This window comes from Lasiodiplodia theobromae (genome assembly GCF_012971845.1).
Source record: "Lasiodiplodia theobromae strain AM2As chromosome Unknown scaffold_11, whole genome shotgun sequence".
NCBI classification, from domain to species: Eukaryota; Fungi; Ascomycota; class Dothideomycetes; order Botryosphaeriales; family Botryosphaeriaceae; genus Lasiodiplodia; species Lasiodiplodia theobromae.
In genome coordinates this window covers 766,634-781,736 of record NW_023336311.1, presented here as the reverse complement: position 1 = coordinate 781,736, position 15,103 = coordinate 766,634, and the positions used below count along the sequence as shown (strand labels likewise).

General features: G+C 57.1%; 7 protein-coding genes across 7 annotated transcripts; 2 read left to right on the top strand and 5 right to left on the bottom strand.

The window, feature by feature from the left end:
* Window positions 1-582: 582 nt before the first annotated feature.
* On the bottom strand, window positions 583-1,596 carry LTHEOB_4364 (Basic proline-rich protein; the record flags this gene model as incomplete). Its single annotated transcript, XM_035513390.1, has 1 exon — window positions 583-1,596. The coding sequence occupies one exon, from the start codon at window positions 1,594-1,596 to the stop codon at window positions 583-585; it is 1,014 nt and encodes a 337-aa protein (XP_035375068.1).
* Window positions 1,597-2,685: 1,089 nt separating this feature from the next.
* LTHEOB_4363 (Glycoside hydrolase family 37) lies at window positions 2,686-4,763 on the bottom strand (the record flags this gene model as incomplete). The annotated part of the gene is made up of 2 exons (XM_035513389.1): window positions 2,686-4,534; window positions 4,588-4,763. The coding sequence occupies 2 exons, from the start codon at window positions 4,761-4,763 to the stop codon at window positions 2,686-2,688; spliced, it is 2,025 nt and encodes a 674-aa protein (XP_035375067.1).
* A 1,046-nt stretch (window positions 4,764-5,809) lies between these two features.
* LTHEOB_4362 (Set domain containing protein) lies at window positions 5,810-6,727 on the bottom strand (the record flags this gene model as incomplete). Its single annotated transcript, XM_035513388.1, has 1 exon — window positions 5,810-6,727. One exon carries the CDS (start codon window positions 6,725-6,727, stop codon window positions 5,810-5,812), a length of 918 nt encoding a protein of 305 aa, XP_035375066.1.
* Window positions 6,728-7,546: 819 nt separating this feature from the next.
* Window positions 7,547-8,788, top strand: LTHEOB_4361 (F-box domain cyclin-like protein; the record flags this gene model as incomplete). The annotated part of the gene is made up of 1 exon (XM_035513387.1): window positions 7,547-8,788. The coding sequence occupies one exon, from the start codon at window positions 7,547-7,549 to the stop codon at window positions 8,786-8,788; it is 1,242 nt and encodes a 413-aa protein (XP_035375065.1).
* Window positions 8,789-9,040: 252 nt separating this feature from the next.
* On the bottom strand, window positions 9,041-10,522 carry LTHEOB_4360 (NADH:flavin oxidoreductase NADH oxidase; the record flags this gene model as incomplete). Its single annotated transcript, XM_035513386.1, has 3 exons — window positions 9,041-9,491; window positions 9,554-9,762; window positions 9,827-10,522. 3 exons carry the CDS (start codon window positions 10,520-10,522, stop codon window positions 9,041-9,043), a joined length of 1,356 nt encoding a protein of 451 aa, XP_035375064.1.
* Window positions 10,523-12,011: 1,489 nt separating this feature from the next.
* On the top strand, window positions 12,012-12,773 carry LTHEOB_4359 (Eukaryotic translation initiation factor 1a; the record flags this gene model as incomplete). The annotated part of the gene is made up of 3 exons (XM_035513384.1): window positions 12,012-12,068; window positions 12,191-12,360; window positions 12,539-12,773. 3 exons carry the CDS (start codon window positions 12,012-12,014, stop codon window positions 12,771-12,773), a joined length of 462 nt encoding a protein of 153 aa, XP_035375063.1.
* A 586-nt stretch (window positions 12,774-13,359) lies between these two features.
* LTHEOB_4358 (GTP cyclohydrolase-2) lies at window positions 13,360-14,534 on the bottom strand (the record flags this gene model as incomplete). The annotated part of the gene is made up of 2 exons (XM_035513383.1): window positions 13,360-13,401; window positions 13,458-14,534. 2 exons carry the CDS (start codon window positions 14,532-14,534, stop codon window positions 13,360-13,362), a joined length of 1,119 nt encoding a protein of 372 aa, XP_035375062.1.
* Window positions 14,535-15,103: the final 569 nt, after the last annotated feature.

The following is a 15,103-nucleotide window of genomic DNA, read 5'->3' as shown; positions in this document are numbered from 1 at the left end:
CCACCCCAGATCTGGACCCTAACGTTAAGGAACAGGACTAGCTTGTTATGACCACACACCACTTGCAAATGAGAACCGAACGTGTGGAAAGATCGAGCATGTCATGCATTCGTCTTCTAGCATTGACTAAGTCCATCTGCAAAACTACATAGCCTCATTCGCCGAGAGCGCGCGAGAGAGCAGACCGATAAAAGGATATACAACGACTGGGTATCATGGCTCTCATGTACTGTGCTGTGTCTTGTCGCTCGGAGGGTGTCCGCCAGACGAAATCAGAGAACGCCTGCTACAAAAGTGCCGTAAAAACGTCAACGCCGTCATACAGAGTCAAGGAGAGTCGAGAAGAAAAAAAAGAGAAGTAGGAAAAACTGATCGTGTGGCCTCCAAAAAACTCCGAGAATGCTTGTGGTACAATGCCAACTTCGCTAAAAGGAGGTGCCCAAGCCGGTGGTCTTGTTACAATCTTTTTTTTTTGTTCCGTTGGTTCTTTGTTGCTTGCTGTGCTGCCTTCGGCACAGATGCTTGTTTTCGTCGGACTGAGCACCGGAAGTCCTTCCGTATGCTTACTTCAACATCTCAACATCAATCTTCCCAGATGGTTTCCAAGTCGAGGTCTCCTCTCTTCTCAGCACCGCACACACTCCAGCGCTTGCGCTTGTCCCGGCTGTTCATGCTGAAACCCATCGGCCTGGCGCGAGGAACGTCGAGACTGCTCCGCCTCATCCCTTCAGCGCCACGCTCGGCAGCCTTGGCCGCCATCTCCATCCTCGCAACCTTGTCAGCCTCAATGGCTGCCTCCTCGGCATCGGGCGAGTCTTCGATCGTCTCCAAGCTAGAGATACTGGGGCTGCGGGAGCGCATCGACGTCGGCGTAGACGGCACCGACGACGAAGAGTGGGAGCTCGGGTAGACTGCGGGGAAGGGCTCATTGAACTTGGTCGCAGACAGGGTTGGCGAGGGCTGCGAAGGCGTCGACGGGGAGCTCCCGTTGAAGGAAGAATTCGTGTTGTGCAGCGGCGACATGGGTCTGCGCCGCTGACGGAATGCGTTACCAGCGTGCATGTTCAGGGCCGCAGAGCTGTCCAGAGAGCGGCGCGGGGCAATGTTGAGCTCCTGCTCCTCCGAGATTATGCCAATGTCCGAGACGCTCGAGGCACCGGACGGGGGGTATGATTCGTCGAATTTCAGCGAGGCGCGAACACGAGCGGGAGAGCGCATGGGGCTTGAAGGTCTTGGGACCGCGGCGCTGTTCATGGTGCTTGTCGGGCTCATGGGAGTGGGTGAGGAGTGCGCGCGAGTCATGACGGGGGCAGTAAGTGACGTGGAGCGCAGGTGAGGCCTGGCATAAGGCGAGCGGTTCCTTGTTTGCGGCGACATGTGTGGTGACAGCAGCGAAGAAGGCGCCGGGTCGGTAGAGCGGCGCGGAGTCTCGGGGCGGTTGGAGCGCATTTGAGGCAGCTCTTCGAGGCGGTCCTTCTCCTCCAGGCGCAGCTCCTTGAGGCTCTGGATGGTTGAATCAGGCATGGGCGGAGCGGACTTTGCCTGGCTGCGACCCACGAAGGGTCGGTCGCCAGGCTGGGGGGCGGTCTCGTTCATGGTCGGTTGGGTTGGGCGAGGCACTGCTGAGGCATATCAAGCGCGACTGGGACAGGTTGCGCTTCGAGTCGATGCAGAATCTAGGCGCAGGGCGGTCGCGAGGGCGGGATCCGGTCGCTTGGGGTTGGGCGCAAAGGGTTCGCTTGTCGCGCGTAACCTTGGGCCGGAGGATTTCAGAGCGCGTGGAAGCTGAAGAGGCACGGGGCTGTGAACGAACGGGCGAGACTGGACCCCTAACAAATACTGGGCCTGGACGCGGCGGCAGATGGCGGATGCCGTCGGGGCTTCACGCGGACAAAAAGGCGGCAGGCGCGCGAGGGGCCGGGTGCATGCTGCAGCGCAAGACGGGCACGACGGCGGCAGGAGCGAAGGGCGCGGGCAAGAGAGAGATATGGTGTTTCCGCAGCGCGCGCTGGGTGTTTCGAGGGTGCGGGCGCCTGTTCGCCTTTTGCAGCGGGACCCTGCGCTCGGCTTCGCAGCGCCCAACCGCAGCGCGGCCTGCGCTGGCAAAGATTCAGCTACACCGCCGTCATCCTTACACCCCGCGTCATCCCAAGCACCATCGCCGCCCAATGACGCCGCTCTGCAGCCAACAGGGCTGCCCGAGTCCCTGACGATCGCCATTAGTTCAAAGAAGCTCGTGGCCCGCTGAGTGGAACCCACGCGCCAGTGCAAGCCTCAAGCCACAAGCTGCGACCGCGAAGCAAACGGCTCAAACGCTCGCCGCGCGCACCCCCACAGACAGTTGCGCACCGACCTCCGGCCGCCGAGAGGGATCTTGCCTGCGCCGACAACCCTGTGCGTTCCTTAATTACAACATCTGCTCGCCGAGCTCTCCACGTCATTCATCGACCGCGGTCCTTGGGAATATGCTGGAACATGCCTCCGCGCGATCGCGTTTCATCGCAGCTAGCACAGCCGCAGAAGGATGAAGAAGCACGCCGGCGCTCGGAGATGGCCGTTGCATGAAGGGGGTTCTAAAAACGGCAACAGACGCCCTACAGGCTGCATTGTAGTCTTCGGGCTGGCTGCTGACCGACGAATGGAGGCATTATTAACTACTACAGCTATAGCCACGGATCGCATCCCTCAGTTGACCCTACGAAAACTCTTCACCCGGCGCAGGTCCCGCTTGCTGATCCCCATGGTGGTGCGGCGAGCCCTGCGCCTCGCGCTCGAGTCGCCATCGCTTGCATCTGCCGCCGCCACATCGCCGCAGTCTGGCACTTGCAACTTCTGTCCAAACACGTCCGCGGCCCAGATCAGCACCCCGTTGCTCCAGCCGAACCCTTCGACCACTTCATACTCGCCGCCTCCACCCGCTGCATTGATGTTCTCGTCAGAGTATTTTTCGAACATGATGCCATTTCCCTCAGTACCGTCGATCTTCGGAAAGCTCGGCGTCGAGCCTCCTGTCGCTCGCCATGTGCAGAAAGATGAATCCAGGTACCTTTGGGCGATCCTGAGCGCAGTGTCCTGCGTCCAGACGTACTCCTCGTCGTCTTCGCCAAAGGTAGGAGGAACGTTGAGCAGACCCTTGATGATGACGTACTGGAGGTTGGGCCACACGTTTGGCTGATCCCACTGCTCACCGGTCGCCAGGTTGGTAGCGGCAAGACCGCCTGGATTCTCGTCTAGTAGCTGCACCACGTGCGAGTACGCGTTTCTGACAGCGAGGGGGTTGTTCTTGAGCGAATCCGGCGCTGCCCCTGTCCAGAACGGATAGTATTGGGCCGGCGTGAAAGATAGCTGCTCGCCATTGGGTGCCTCAGCTCCCGACGTCTCATTAGTGGTCGAGGTATTGTCAGCAACGATGAAGACGTTCTGGCTATGAGAGGTTAAGTTGTAGTCGAAGTAGGCAAAATGGTCCTCGTTCCACATGAGATCGTAGATGGCTTTGCTGCGATCCGCCGCTCGCTCACTCCACTGGGCGGCCGCAGTGTCGTTACCGGTCAGATTATGGAACTCGGCGATGGCCGTCTCACAACCATACAGGATGGAATTCAGATCTACAGGCACCACTTCTCGGGTGTTCAGGCTACGCAGCGGGAAGTAAACGTCGTCGGCAGCATCTTCGGGGTAACGCAACCAGCGAGACGAATAGTCCCATCCAGACTCAGCGCCGCTGGCCAAGTTGGAGTAGAGGAGCGCCTTCGCTGAGTCATTGAGATCGGTACCGGGATAGATGATTCCGTTTTCGGAGTAGTAGGATTCATTGTTTGCCGTCTGGTAATCCTCCAGGTATGACTCAGGCCGGGGCTGATTGTTCTCGACTGCATAATGGTTCAGGGAATACGTCTTGTTGTCTTTTTGGATCGCTACGGTGCGGTTAGTGGTCCAGAACTCGTATTCCTTCTCCAAAAGGGGAATGGCGCGGTCGAGGATGGTCGTGTTCCCGGTGTACTCGACGTACGTCTTGACCATCAGCGCCAGCACAGGAGGCTGGGATCTGTTTAGGTAATAGAGGCGAGCTCCGTTCGGGATGAAGCCAATAGTGTCGACGAGGTCCAGAAAGTTCTCGATGATGTTGCCGGCGATCTCGGTGAAGGAGCCCTTGGTGCGCAGCAGGCCCTCGAGGATCCAGAACGAGTCCCAGTAGTAGGCCTCACGGAAGCGGCCGCCAGCGACGACGAAGGTGCGGTTCAGCGGGATGAACGAGTCGACGCAGCCGCTGCAGTTGGCGGCGCCCACGTAGCGCCGCGTCAGGTCGGGCCAAATGTCGACGACCTGGCCGACGAAGCTCCTGACGTCGGCGTCGGCGACGTGATCGAGGAAGGTGGCGTTGGTGGTGAGCTCGTCCGCCGGCACCGCCTCGAGCTCCGAGCCGGCATCGCCGAAGTACGTGTCCAGGAACGTGTTGAGTTCGGAGTTGTTGGTGATTGGCTGGCTGAGCTGGGCGAATGCGGCCAGGACTTCGTCTAGAGGCTTGATCGTGGGCCTGGGTGGAATGTTAGTCTCGTGAGCCGGAACTCGTTGCCGAAGAAAACGTACAGGTCGACAAAGGTTTTGGAGTCGGAATATGGCGCGGCCAGCTGGATGGCTTTGAGAAGCTCTCCATGACAGTAGATGGGAGAGTCGCAGGGAGCCGTCACACTGCCATTGACATATAGAGCTGCGGCGGAGGCAGCGAGGGCAGTCAGGCCCCAAACAGACTGAGTGATAGCCATGTTCGCTCGCGCGCGAGAGGAAGAACCACTCGTCTGCAGAGTCAATGGCCGGAGGGCGCGCGCAGGATTATATTAAAAACAATAAAACGTGAAGGTTAAACTATTTGCAGCACCCTGGGTGACGTGGGGGAGGCTTGCGGCGAGGTTACGCAGTGGCTTTGGGGAAGAGTTCGTGTCCCCTGTTGTCATCAAGGCTTACCCAGTTTAGCCTACCCCTCACCGACTGGGATCGTGCTCCTGGTGCCTTGATCGGCTGTCCGTTTGGCAAACGGAGCTGCGGCTGCAAAGGCTGGAGAGACTCAGCCGAGTAACATTGCTCTCAATTCCTAAAGTTGCGTGTAGAGGATATAAAAAGAAGCCGGCGGAAGACGACGGAGAACAAGGGGTAAAAGAGCTATGTCATGCATGCTTTGGAGGAAACAGAGCGTGAGTCGTGAAGTCAGCGGGCAGGCGCGGCACATGTGGGGAGGCCAAGCGCCGCGCAGCTGCCTCCAAAACGCCTCTCTCGTCACTCTCCGTCACTCGACAGTTGAACCGAGGACCACACCAGCGCCCTTTCCGGCCTCCTGCACTCTCCACTCGTCTTGTCTCGTCCGCACATGGCTCGCGCGCGTGACCTTGGCTGCTGCGCGAACGCCGTTCTATCCGGGCTCATGTCGCGCACCGTCAACGCCCGGCTGACTATGCTAGCGTCTCAATGAGCCTCAATCCCAATTACGCGCTAGGCACGAACATCACGTAAAGACCCCGCAAATACCCCCATGTCCTTGCACCGGCCTATCTAAAAATCTCCGCTAGCCATGATTCGATATCCATTATTACATTCCATATCGAGGCTCTCTCTTATAATGCAACAACTGCGGCAGCGTCGTGCAACTTTTGTGCTTTTCAATTTCACCGCAATCAAAATCATCACTGTGGTCGCTGGAGCCATTCTCCATCCTGCAAAACGCTTTTTTATCTCTTTATTGTCTTGAATCTAGCAGTCTCTCATTTCCTATTTATCTTCGGGACTTACCTTTGAGCTATTGTCTGTCATGCAGAACTTACTTTGAGCCGTACCTACCCCGCAGATCAGCCACCACTTTGCGCCAGTAGTCGAGGTTCTTGAGGGCCAATTCGTACGACACAGGATCGCCAACTGGATCCTCCAAGCGCAACAGCTGGAGGAGAAACTCGAGCACGACTTCGGAATGAGGAACTACATCGTTGATGGAGATCTCATACAAGTCGCACTGCTTGAGCCGCTTGTCTTCCCTTTTGGCCAGTTGAATGTACTGGAACCAGATCTGGAAGTAACAGACGATTGCTTCCAGCTCGTCCCTGTCCACCGTACGTCCGGATACTTCGACCTTGATATTTGGCGTGCCGTCGATATACTTCTCAATCGTGCAAAGCGGGCACGCGCACTTGAAGCCGTAGCTGCTGAGCTTGTCCTGGCGCGTTTCGTAGCTATCGACGTCGACGTACGTGCAAAACAGCTCTTCTCCTGCTGTGATATTGCGCGTTGCCTCCATAGCCTGTGATCCGTCAGCATAGGCGGTCTGCATCATGTTGTTGGCGCAATTGTGGTTCAGCCTACTGTTGAGCTCGTACACAGCCCCATCGAAGTCAGAATGGCCGGACGCCCCGAAGCTGTTGGTCCAGTAGATCGCCGTGACGTAAGCGATGTCTTCGAGGTCTTGCGTCCACTTCTCCAGGCTATCGCCCAGCTTGTTCCTGATCGTCGTGCGAGCCGTTTCCAAGTTTGGGGTCGAGGGAAACAACTTCAGATAGGCTTCCCGCTCATCCTGAGACCGCAAGAGGAAGTGGCTCCAAACGCTGAAGGGATTGCTTCCCTCCTCTCGACGCTGTATGACCAAGATCGGCATTTCCTCCATGATCTTGGTGCCGCGTGGAATGTTATTCGTCGCGAACGTCGCCGTTCCACGTCCCGGAACCTGCCGGAATTCGTACAGAGCCATTTTGGTTGAGTGGTCGGTGCTTTGTCGTGGTGTTTTGGTCCTTTGGATTTCTGTTCACTTGCAACCAGTGCGAGTAAGATCCGTGGCGGTAGCGACCGACTTCATGAGCGCGACTTGCGGGGGAGAGTATCCAAGGGAAAGTTCTCGTCGAGTTTATATAACTTCGAATTCCGTATAGTATATGAATATTGCATTGTACCGCCGACTGCATTAGAAGTAGGTAACTCTGAGCCATTGGGGAACTGCTGTGTGAGTCGCTGACATCTGCGACAATAAAGGCATTGTTTTCTCCAGTGCCAGCATTGTTCAGTCACATTGCAACACAAGCCATTTTTCCAGTGGCAGACAAAGCCGTGTAGTTTGCGAAATGAATATAGTGAATTTGAGGAGGCAAGATGAAAGACAGAATACCTACAGGTAGCATGGAATATATACGCTGTCAAGTGGTTAACTACAAGCGGAGTAGTAGCAAACAACAAACGAAAGGAGCGAATGGCACGGAATCTACCAGATAGTCCGTTAGAACTTAAGCACAAGAATGGAAATTTCGATCGGCAGGTCGGTAATGTGGTAGTGGAGGCCGCAGCTGTGGTCGTAGACGCCTTTTCCCTGTGCACTCAACTGTACGGCCGCTGCGATGTAGTTGTTTTTTTAGGAAAGTAGATATCATGTGGCCATTACATCATTGTTCATAACGATCTACTTACACCGCCTGTTTTGCCCCACATCTACCCGAGCCTTCCAATTCTTGCATTATCTGTGGTAATCCCATCAAAATCTTCGTGCAGACCATCCGGAACACACTGGAACTTGATTATCATGAAAACGGCGTTTACCGACCTTCCGGATGGGCTCCTGGAGAAAATCGCAGAGCATCTCGTTCCCACTACCCCGGATTACAGGACGAACCCTTGCTACCAACAGGCCAGGAGGCCCCTCATCTACGACTTCTGTCGCGTTTCCAGGAAATTTTATAAAATCGGAAGACCGTTGTTGTACCGCAGATTCGTCAACGACAATGACCCACAGGCGCTGAGCCAGTTCATCTCGGCCCTCATTCGAGAACCAGCTCTCTCAAGTCATCTGCGCACCCTCATAATCGGAGAGTACCTGGGCCCCATCAACACTGACAAAGAATGCGATTACGACCCGGGCTTCAGGGACCGGCTTGCCAAGCGTGTACATGAACTGGACTTGTTCAGCGAACGGGAAAGGGACCTGTGGATCAAAAGCCTGGAAAGCGAAGAATACGAGGCGCAGGTTGCCTTTCTGATGGCAATATCCCCTAGTCTGGAGACGGTCGACATAGCGTACGGCAATTTCAGCTTCGGCCGCGCCTACATCTCCTGGATTGTGCGCCTCATCTCCTGGTCCATCCAACACGACCCCCAGGATGGCCAACTCAACGCCCTCCCTTCTCTCCGGCGCTTTATGGTTCGAGAGTCGCCAAATTCCGTCTACATGGGCGACTACCGTTTTTGGGAGGTCACCATGTTGCCGTTTCTCCGCACCGCCGAATTGCACCACCTCACCGAGACGAGAATGGGGCTACCGTATTGGCTGGAAAAGATAAGCGGCATCGAAAAATTCGTCGTTCGCCCGCGTGCTTCTCACAACGTCCAACTTCTCAAGAGTTCGATGCGGCTTTGTAAAGAACTGAAGTCGGCCACAATTATTTGGGATCCCGTTGAAGACCGCGACAGACCTCTTGACATCGAAGGCGTTGTGAACGGACTGCGATTGCACCAATCATGTCTTCGATCACTTTCACTGGAATGCTTCATTGAACCCGGGTCTCTTCCTGATCCCCTGCCGCTGCCCTCTCTCAGAGACTTTGCAAAATTACGAAATATACGCATCAGCGGGGCTTATTTGGAGGCAAACTTCAAAGATGGCCAAGGCCAGAGCGCACCTGATTTCCCGCCTTCTCTGGAATCTCTTACTATCGAAAGTTTCGGGAAGGACACATTGCGCTGGCAGAATTACGTCTCTACGCTGTTGGAGAACGAGAACCTACCCTGCCTGCGTCATGCAAAAGTAGTTCTTTCTCCAACAGCGTGAGAATATCATTGCTGTGGACTTCTGTAGGGTGAATACATGTTTTGGGGTTTTTATTTCATTGATACCTGCGGCCTATGCTTTAATAATGGTAATACGGGATGGAAATACACTCTCACAAGAAATCAATATTTGGTAACACTTATATAATTGTCTTCATCTCTACAGCCGGTACCCGTCGTGCAGTTGCTTATAGCGGGTGGTCTATGCACTTCATCTCCTCATCTCTCTGTATAACGTCTACGTTCCTCCACTCTAAGAAACATACGGAATCGGCTTGACGCTCTCAATATCGACGAAGCCGCAATGCACCATGTCCGAGTCCTTGGCCATCTTCTCGCCCCAGGCGCCGATGTCCTTCATGAAGGCCTTCTCGTTCTCCTCGTCGCTCATGTCGATGGGCTCGTGGTCCTTGCCGAGCTGGCGGATCTGCGAGCCGGCGATGACGTTGGACAGGGCGAAGTCGTTCTGGGGCGGGCGCTGCTGTATGGCCGACTGAACCTTGGCTTGCAGCAGGTCCTTGGGCAGGCGCGGCTCCTGGCACGCGGGCCGGCCCAGGCCGACGCCGTCGACGGACTTGAGGGCGTCGACCATGGCGGCGCCCGTCTTGAAGCCGCCGGTGACGTACGTCTTGGTCTTGGTCAGCGCCGGGGCGATCATGTCGGCGAACTCGAGGAAAAAGGCCTCGCGCTTCTTTGAGGATTCCCTGCGAAGTGGTGACATTTTAGTAAGCTGTTGTTGCTTTGAAGAAGTGAATGCAATACGTACCTCTCGTGCTTGAAGGCGAGCTGCTCGTAGGTGCCGCCCGACAGCTCGACGAAGTCGAACTTGTTCTCCTCGAGCAGGGCGCACAGCTTCTTCGCCTCCTCGGGTTGGAAGCCCTTCTCTTGGAACTCGACCGAGTTGAGCTTGATTCCAAGAATAAAGCTGGGGCTGGTCCGCCTGCGGATCTCTTGGCCGATTTCAATAATGAGACGCTAAGCACCATGAAATGTCAGCCTGCTGCCCCTTCCAAGCGGAGTCTCTCTCTCTCCCACTCACCGCCCTATTCTCCAACGGCCCCCCATACTCATCCGTTCTGCGGTTCGTCGTCTCCGACAAGAACTGCGCCAACAAGTACCCGTGCGCGCCGTGCAACTCAACACCGTCGAACCCCGCCTTCTCGAGATACTCGGCCGCATGCGCGAAGCCATCGACGAACCCCCTAATCTCCTCCGCGCTCGCGGCGTGCGGCTTTTCGAACGTCATCCCCAGCACGCTGCCCTTCAGCTGCACGTCCGACGCCGACACCGGGTCCTTCTGGATCCGACTCTCGCACTGGCGGCCCGGATGCGACACCTGCGCCACAAGCAAACTCCCGTCACCGCTCTCCTTCGCCGCCCGCGCCACCGCCGCGAAGCCCTCGAAGCGCGCGTCGCCCGCCGTCGGCGCCGCGTCACGCGGGATGACAGAGCTCCCGACGGCTTCGAGCTGGTCCAGCGCCAGCATGACGTTGCCCGTCAGCACGACGCCCCAGCCGCCCGCGCCCCAGCGCCGGTACACGTTGGCTAGCGCCGCCGAGGGGATGCCGCGGGCGGCAAGGTCGGTGGGGGACCACGAGGAGAGGCGCTCCGACATGGCGGCTTTGAGGAAGCGGTTTGGCGCCGTTTTGCCCGAGAAGGGGAAGGTGAGGGGTGCGCCAAGCGGAGAGAGGTCGACGGGGGAGGAGGGGGTTGGGTAGCGGGGTGATGGTGCCATGGTTCTTTGTCTCTGTCTTTTTCTTTTTTTGAGATTTAGTCTTTTAGGTCTGCGTGGATGCTTCACCAGATAGAAAATGGAAAGAATAGAGACAAATAGATGGAAAGGACGTGAGTCATTTATGAGGAAGATGTGAATTCGAAAGTCAGGTGATGATGACAAGAGTGAACAGCGCCGGACGAAGGCGCCGGACTTAATCGCTATTTCCCTCTGCTGCCTTGGTCGTTTGATGTGCATGGTCCAAACCTAGGCCCAATGGCAGCTAAAACTGGGGTAAGCTGATTATAAATAGTTCGGATGGGATACTGTTTAGGGTAGTATTAGAACGCATGCTCTTCCGTTATCCCCGAGGTGGGGGCGGCAACCGGCGTGGCTGCCTGGAGTCGCCAAGGGGTCGCATAGCTTCGTTAAGCGTGACAGCGGAGATAAGCTCGCAATGTGTGAAATAGAAGTGCTTAATCCTACTACAGCAGATTGTTGTCGCTTCAAGAAAAAGGGCAATTAATGCCGCAGTGTAGATAACTGCAGAGTGGGCGCTTGAAATATTGATACTAAAGTGATGCTCATCGGAACTGGAACCACAGGCTGAACAAGAGCTTGCCTTCCTCTTTTGTGCTACAAAAGAAGAGAATTGGTTTCGAGCATCATGGGGTATCCCACACCATCGCCGAAAGCTGACCACCTCTGGCTGAAAGTTTTATCTGCGTAATAGTCATACTTGGTAGGCGGAGCGTGTTTCGGGCTTCTTCCCGTTCTTTTTGCCCCTCGATATCGAGTGCGAAGCGGTTGGATGGCGAGAGCAAGGTTGTGGACATCAGTGTGCACATAGCTTGATTTCTCGCGCTCTTCATCACTTCGCCTGATGCTCTTTCTCTGATCACAGTCTTACCTTTGCTGTGCTTCTCTTGACCTTTCGGCTATGTGCTTGTGTGGAAAATTCCAGGTTCGAGCAAGCTTCAAGTCAAGAGCTGCACCGGACTAAAGCGATAGTGAAACCTGCAAACTTCTGCTCGTAGCTCGAGTTGGGTATGGCGAGGAAATAATTGTTTTGGTCGCAAGGAATGGTGAGGAGAGGCTGGTGTGGATGGGATGAGGTCCGGGGGCGGTTACCGCCGGATCAACTGGCTCTCCGCGCACTTCGGGCCCACAAGCGCGGCTCGAATAGCACAGCGCAGCACGACAAAAGAGGGCCTCAGCGCCAGCCCTAGAGAAAACAAAGCAAAGCAACAGCTGCGCGGAGGATGCAAATGAAGTAGGAAGGAAAAGGGATCCTCCGCAAATAAAAATTAAATGATTCAGAAATGACGTCAAGGCGGGAAGGCGAATGATAGGTTGTGCCTACCCCTCCATGTGGCCGCCGCACGCGTTGTGTGCCTGCTGTTGGTCCCCCCGCCGTTTTATTAAGTAACCTCTCTCACACTTCGTTCTTCTCGATCCTCCAACCCACCCACCGCCGCAGCGCAACACCAACCCCCTCCGCGCAGCAGCCATGCCCAAGAACAAGGGAAAGGGCGGTAAGAACCGCAGACGTGGAAAGAACGAGAACGTGAGCCTCGCCCGCCCCCACGCACCGCTGCAACCGCCGCCCTCGCTCTCCGTCCGCAACAGCTGCGAGGACGCGACGATGGGCATCAGAACGAACCCGCGCTAACGCCCGTCTTCCTGCAGGACCGCGACAAGCGCGAGCTGGTCTTCAAGGAGGAGGGCCAGGAGTATGCGCAGGTCATCAAGATGCTCGGCAACGGCCGCCTCGAGGCGCAGTGCTTCGACGGCGAGAAGCGCCTGGCACACATCCGCGGCAAGATGAGGAAGAAGGTGTGGATCAATCAGGGAGACATGTGAGTTTTGCCGAACCGCTCCGCTACCACTTGTTCCAACGCATCCCGCCACCCCGCTGCCGCCACCGCCGCCCGACCGCCGCCGACGAAGCGACGACGACTGGTTCGGTTTATCGCCCGAAACGACTTGTTTTTCCTGCATATGACGACGATCCGCCCGCTAACCGTCGCACACTAGTATCCTCCTCTCTCTCCGTGAATACCAGGACGAGAAGGGCGACGTCATCCTCAAGTACAACGCCGACGAGGCCCGTAGCTTGAAGGCCTACGGCGAGCTTCCCGAGACGGCCAAGATCAACGAGACCGATACCTACGGCCCCGGCGACGACGAGGGCGGCATCGGCTTCGAGTTCGACGAGGACCGCAGCGAAGATGAGAACAACCTCAAGGAGGCCGACATTGACGACATTTGAGTGCGTCAGCCAGCAATCATTTCGGCTGCTGCTGAGGTCCCTTCGTGTGGGTTCCGGTTGCCTCTTTTTTTCTGCGCATAGAAGCTGGGAAGCCATGTTTCTTTTTTTGGCCTTGGGTTTTGTATAAAGGAACCCCCGGGCTGCTGCCGCGGACAACCAGATCCGTGCTGGTCTTCTGGGGAGGCATTATATGGGAGTTCCGGGGGCAAAACAGCTGTCATTTGCGAACTGGCAAAAAGAGGGGAGCACCACCAGCCGGACAAGTCTTCAGCAGAAAAAAAATATTCAATTTGCGGATTTCTCGTCCTCAAAATCGTCAAACAGATATTCTCTCTCTCTCGCGTGTCTTCTGTACAAAGCGAATTTGAAACATAGAGCTATGGCCGTAAATAAAGCTCGCGCTTGGCCCGCCCCCCCCCCCCTAAACTTTCTTGATTCTACACAAAAAAATGGCCGCCGCGGCCTTCTCCCCAGGTGCTCCGAAAACGCCAACCGAGTATAATGCTTTTCAATGACAAACAAGAATGTGCTTGTAAGCTGAAGTCGTATACAGTTTTCCCTTTTTTTAATTCGCTAGAGGCAGATTCTATGTCGCGTCAGGGCTGAGCATGTGCTTAAATTTCTCGATCTGGAAATCCGTTAGCATTCACCCCATCACAGATAGCTCCAATTGGTACAACTCACCTTCGTCGAAAGGTACTTCTCCACCTCCTCGCTACCCTTCATGCCCTGTTTCCACGCGAGCGGGACCATGGCGACCCTGTCCTTGACGACGACCTCGCGGTTGGGGCCCTCGACGGCGGCGACCTTGTCCGGGTTGTTTGTGAGCAGGCGGATGCCGGCGTCGCCGCCGAGGCCGAGGTCGACGAGCATGGCGGTCGCCAAGCCGTAGCTGCGGGCGTCGGCCGGGTGGCGCAGGAGGAGGTTAGCCTCGTACGTGTCGTTGCCCAGGTCCTGCAGGTTGTAGGCCTTGAGCTTCTCGGCGAGGCCGATGCCGCGGCCCTCCTGGCGCAGGTAGACGATGACGCCGCCGCCCGAGTTCGGCAGGCTCATCAGGCGCGCCGCCTCGTCGAGCTGCTCGCCGCAGTCGCAGCGCGCGCTCCACACCGTCTCGCCCGTGTAGCACTCCGAGTGGATGCGCACGAGCGGCGAGGACCGCGACCTTTCCCCCACTTGTTGTTCCGCGACGCCGGCCTCCTGCTTGATCTGCTCGAGCCGGCTGCTGGTGCGGCCCGGGTACAGGCGGCCGACGTAGGCGCCGCGGATCATGCGGTCGCGCTCCGTCTCGCCGGGCCGCGGGGCGTCGAGCGAGCGCGAGCGGATGTCGTTGCCGAAGACGATGGCCAGGTGCTCCTTGTTGTCAATGTCGTTCTGGTAGACGTGCAGGAACATCTCTTGTCCCGTCGTGGTGGGGATGCGCGCGCGCACCACGCACTGCACCTCGGGCAGCGTCTCGACCAGCGCCGGCTTGTCCGTGTCGCTCAGCGTCGCGTGGTCGACGGGCACCGAGGCGGCCTCGCGGCTCAGCGCGGGCGTGGTGCGGCCGCTGGGCGTCGCGGGCGGCGTGAAGGCGGGCGAGATGATTGAGGGCGGCGGCGGGTGCGAATGCTCGTCATTGTGCGGCTTTCGTGGTGCGGCGGCTTCGGCCGGATCGAGGTTGAAGTCTGAGACGGCGTGCGAGGGCTGTGGCCGAGCATCCGCCTGCGGGGTGTGGAGCGGCGGGAAGGCGGGCGAGGCGTGGGCTGGTAGTGTGCCAGCCATGGTTGCAAAGAATGGATTGGATACGAATTGGGGGGGTATCTTGCGGGGGGTATCTCGAGCAAAGGAGGACTAGCAGAGGAAGGACTGGCCGGAGATATATTTACAGGATGATGAGTCGGCGCCGACGGGAGAGGGACCACAGGGTGGAGGAAAGGCCGGCCGGCCTCGGCCCGTGGGTTGCGTGCTTAGGCCATCATTCGCTGCTTCATCAGCAGGCGTAATCCGCGACTGTGCGGGTCGCTCCCCGCTCTTCCATGGCCTTCGTCCCTCAAGCCACCGCAGTAGCTCAACCGCCAGACAGACGAAACAATCGCCCGTCATTCGAGGGAGATTGTGTCTCGGGGACCTAACATCAGCCCTACAGCAAGGCCTGCAGCCGGCTAATGCAGGAGGCCTGCCCTCACCCCACCAAGCCTTCCGCCGTCAAGGCTTCGCTGCGCCCTCTACGTATTCAGCATCCCGGATTTCGTGCCCGCCATCTTCAATTGACCCCTGGCGGCGGTGCAGCGGCCGCATCTATAGGTTGCTGCTTTAGCACGACAAGCGATGATCGCCACCAGCCGTCAATG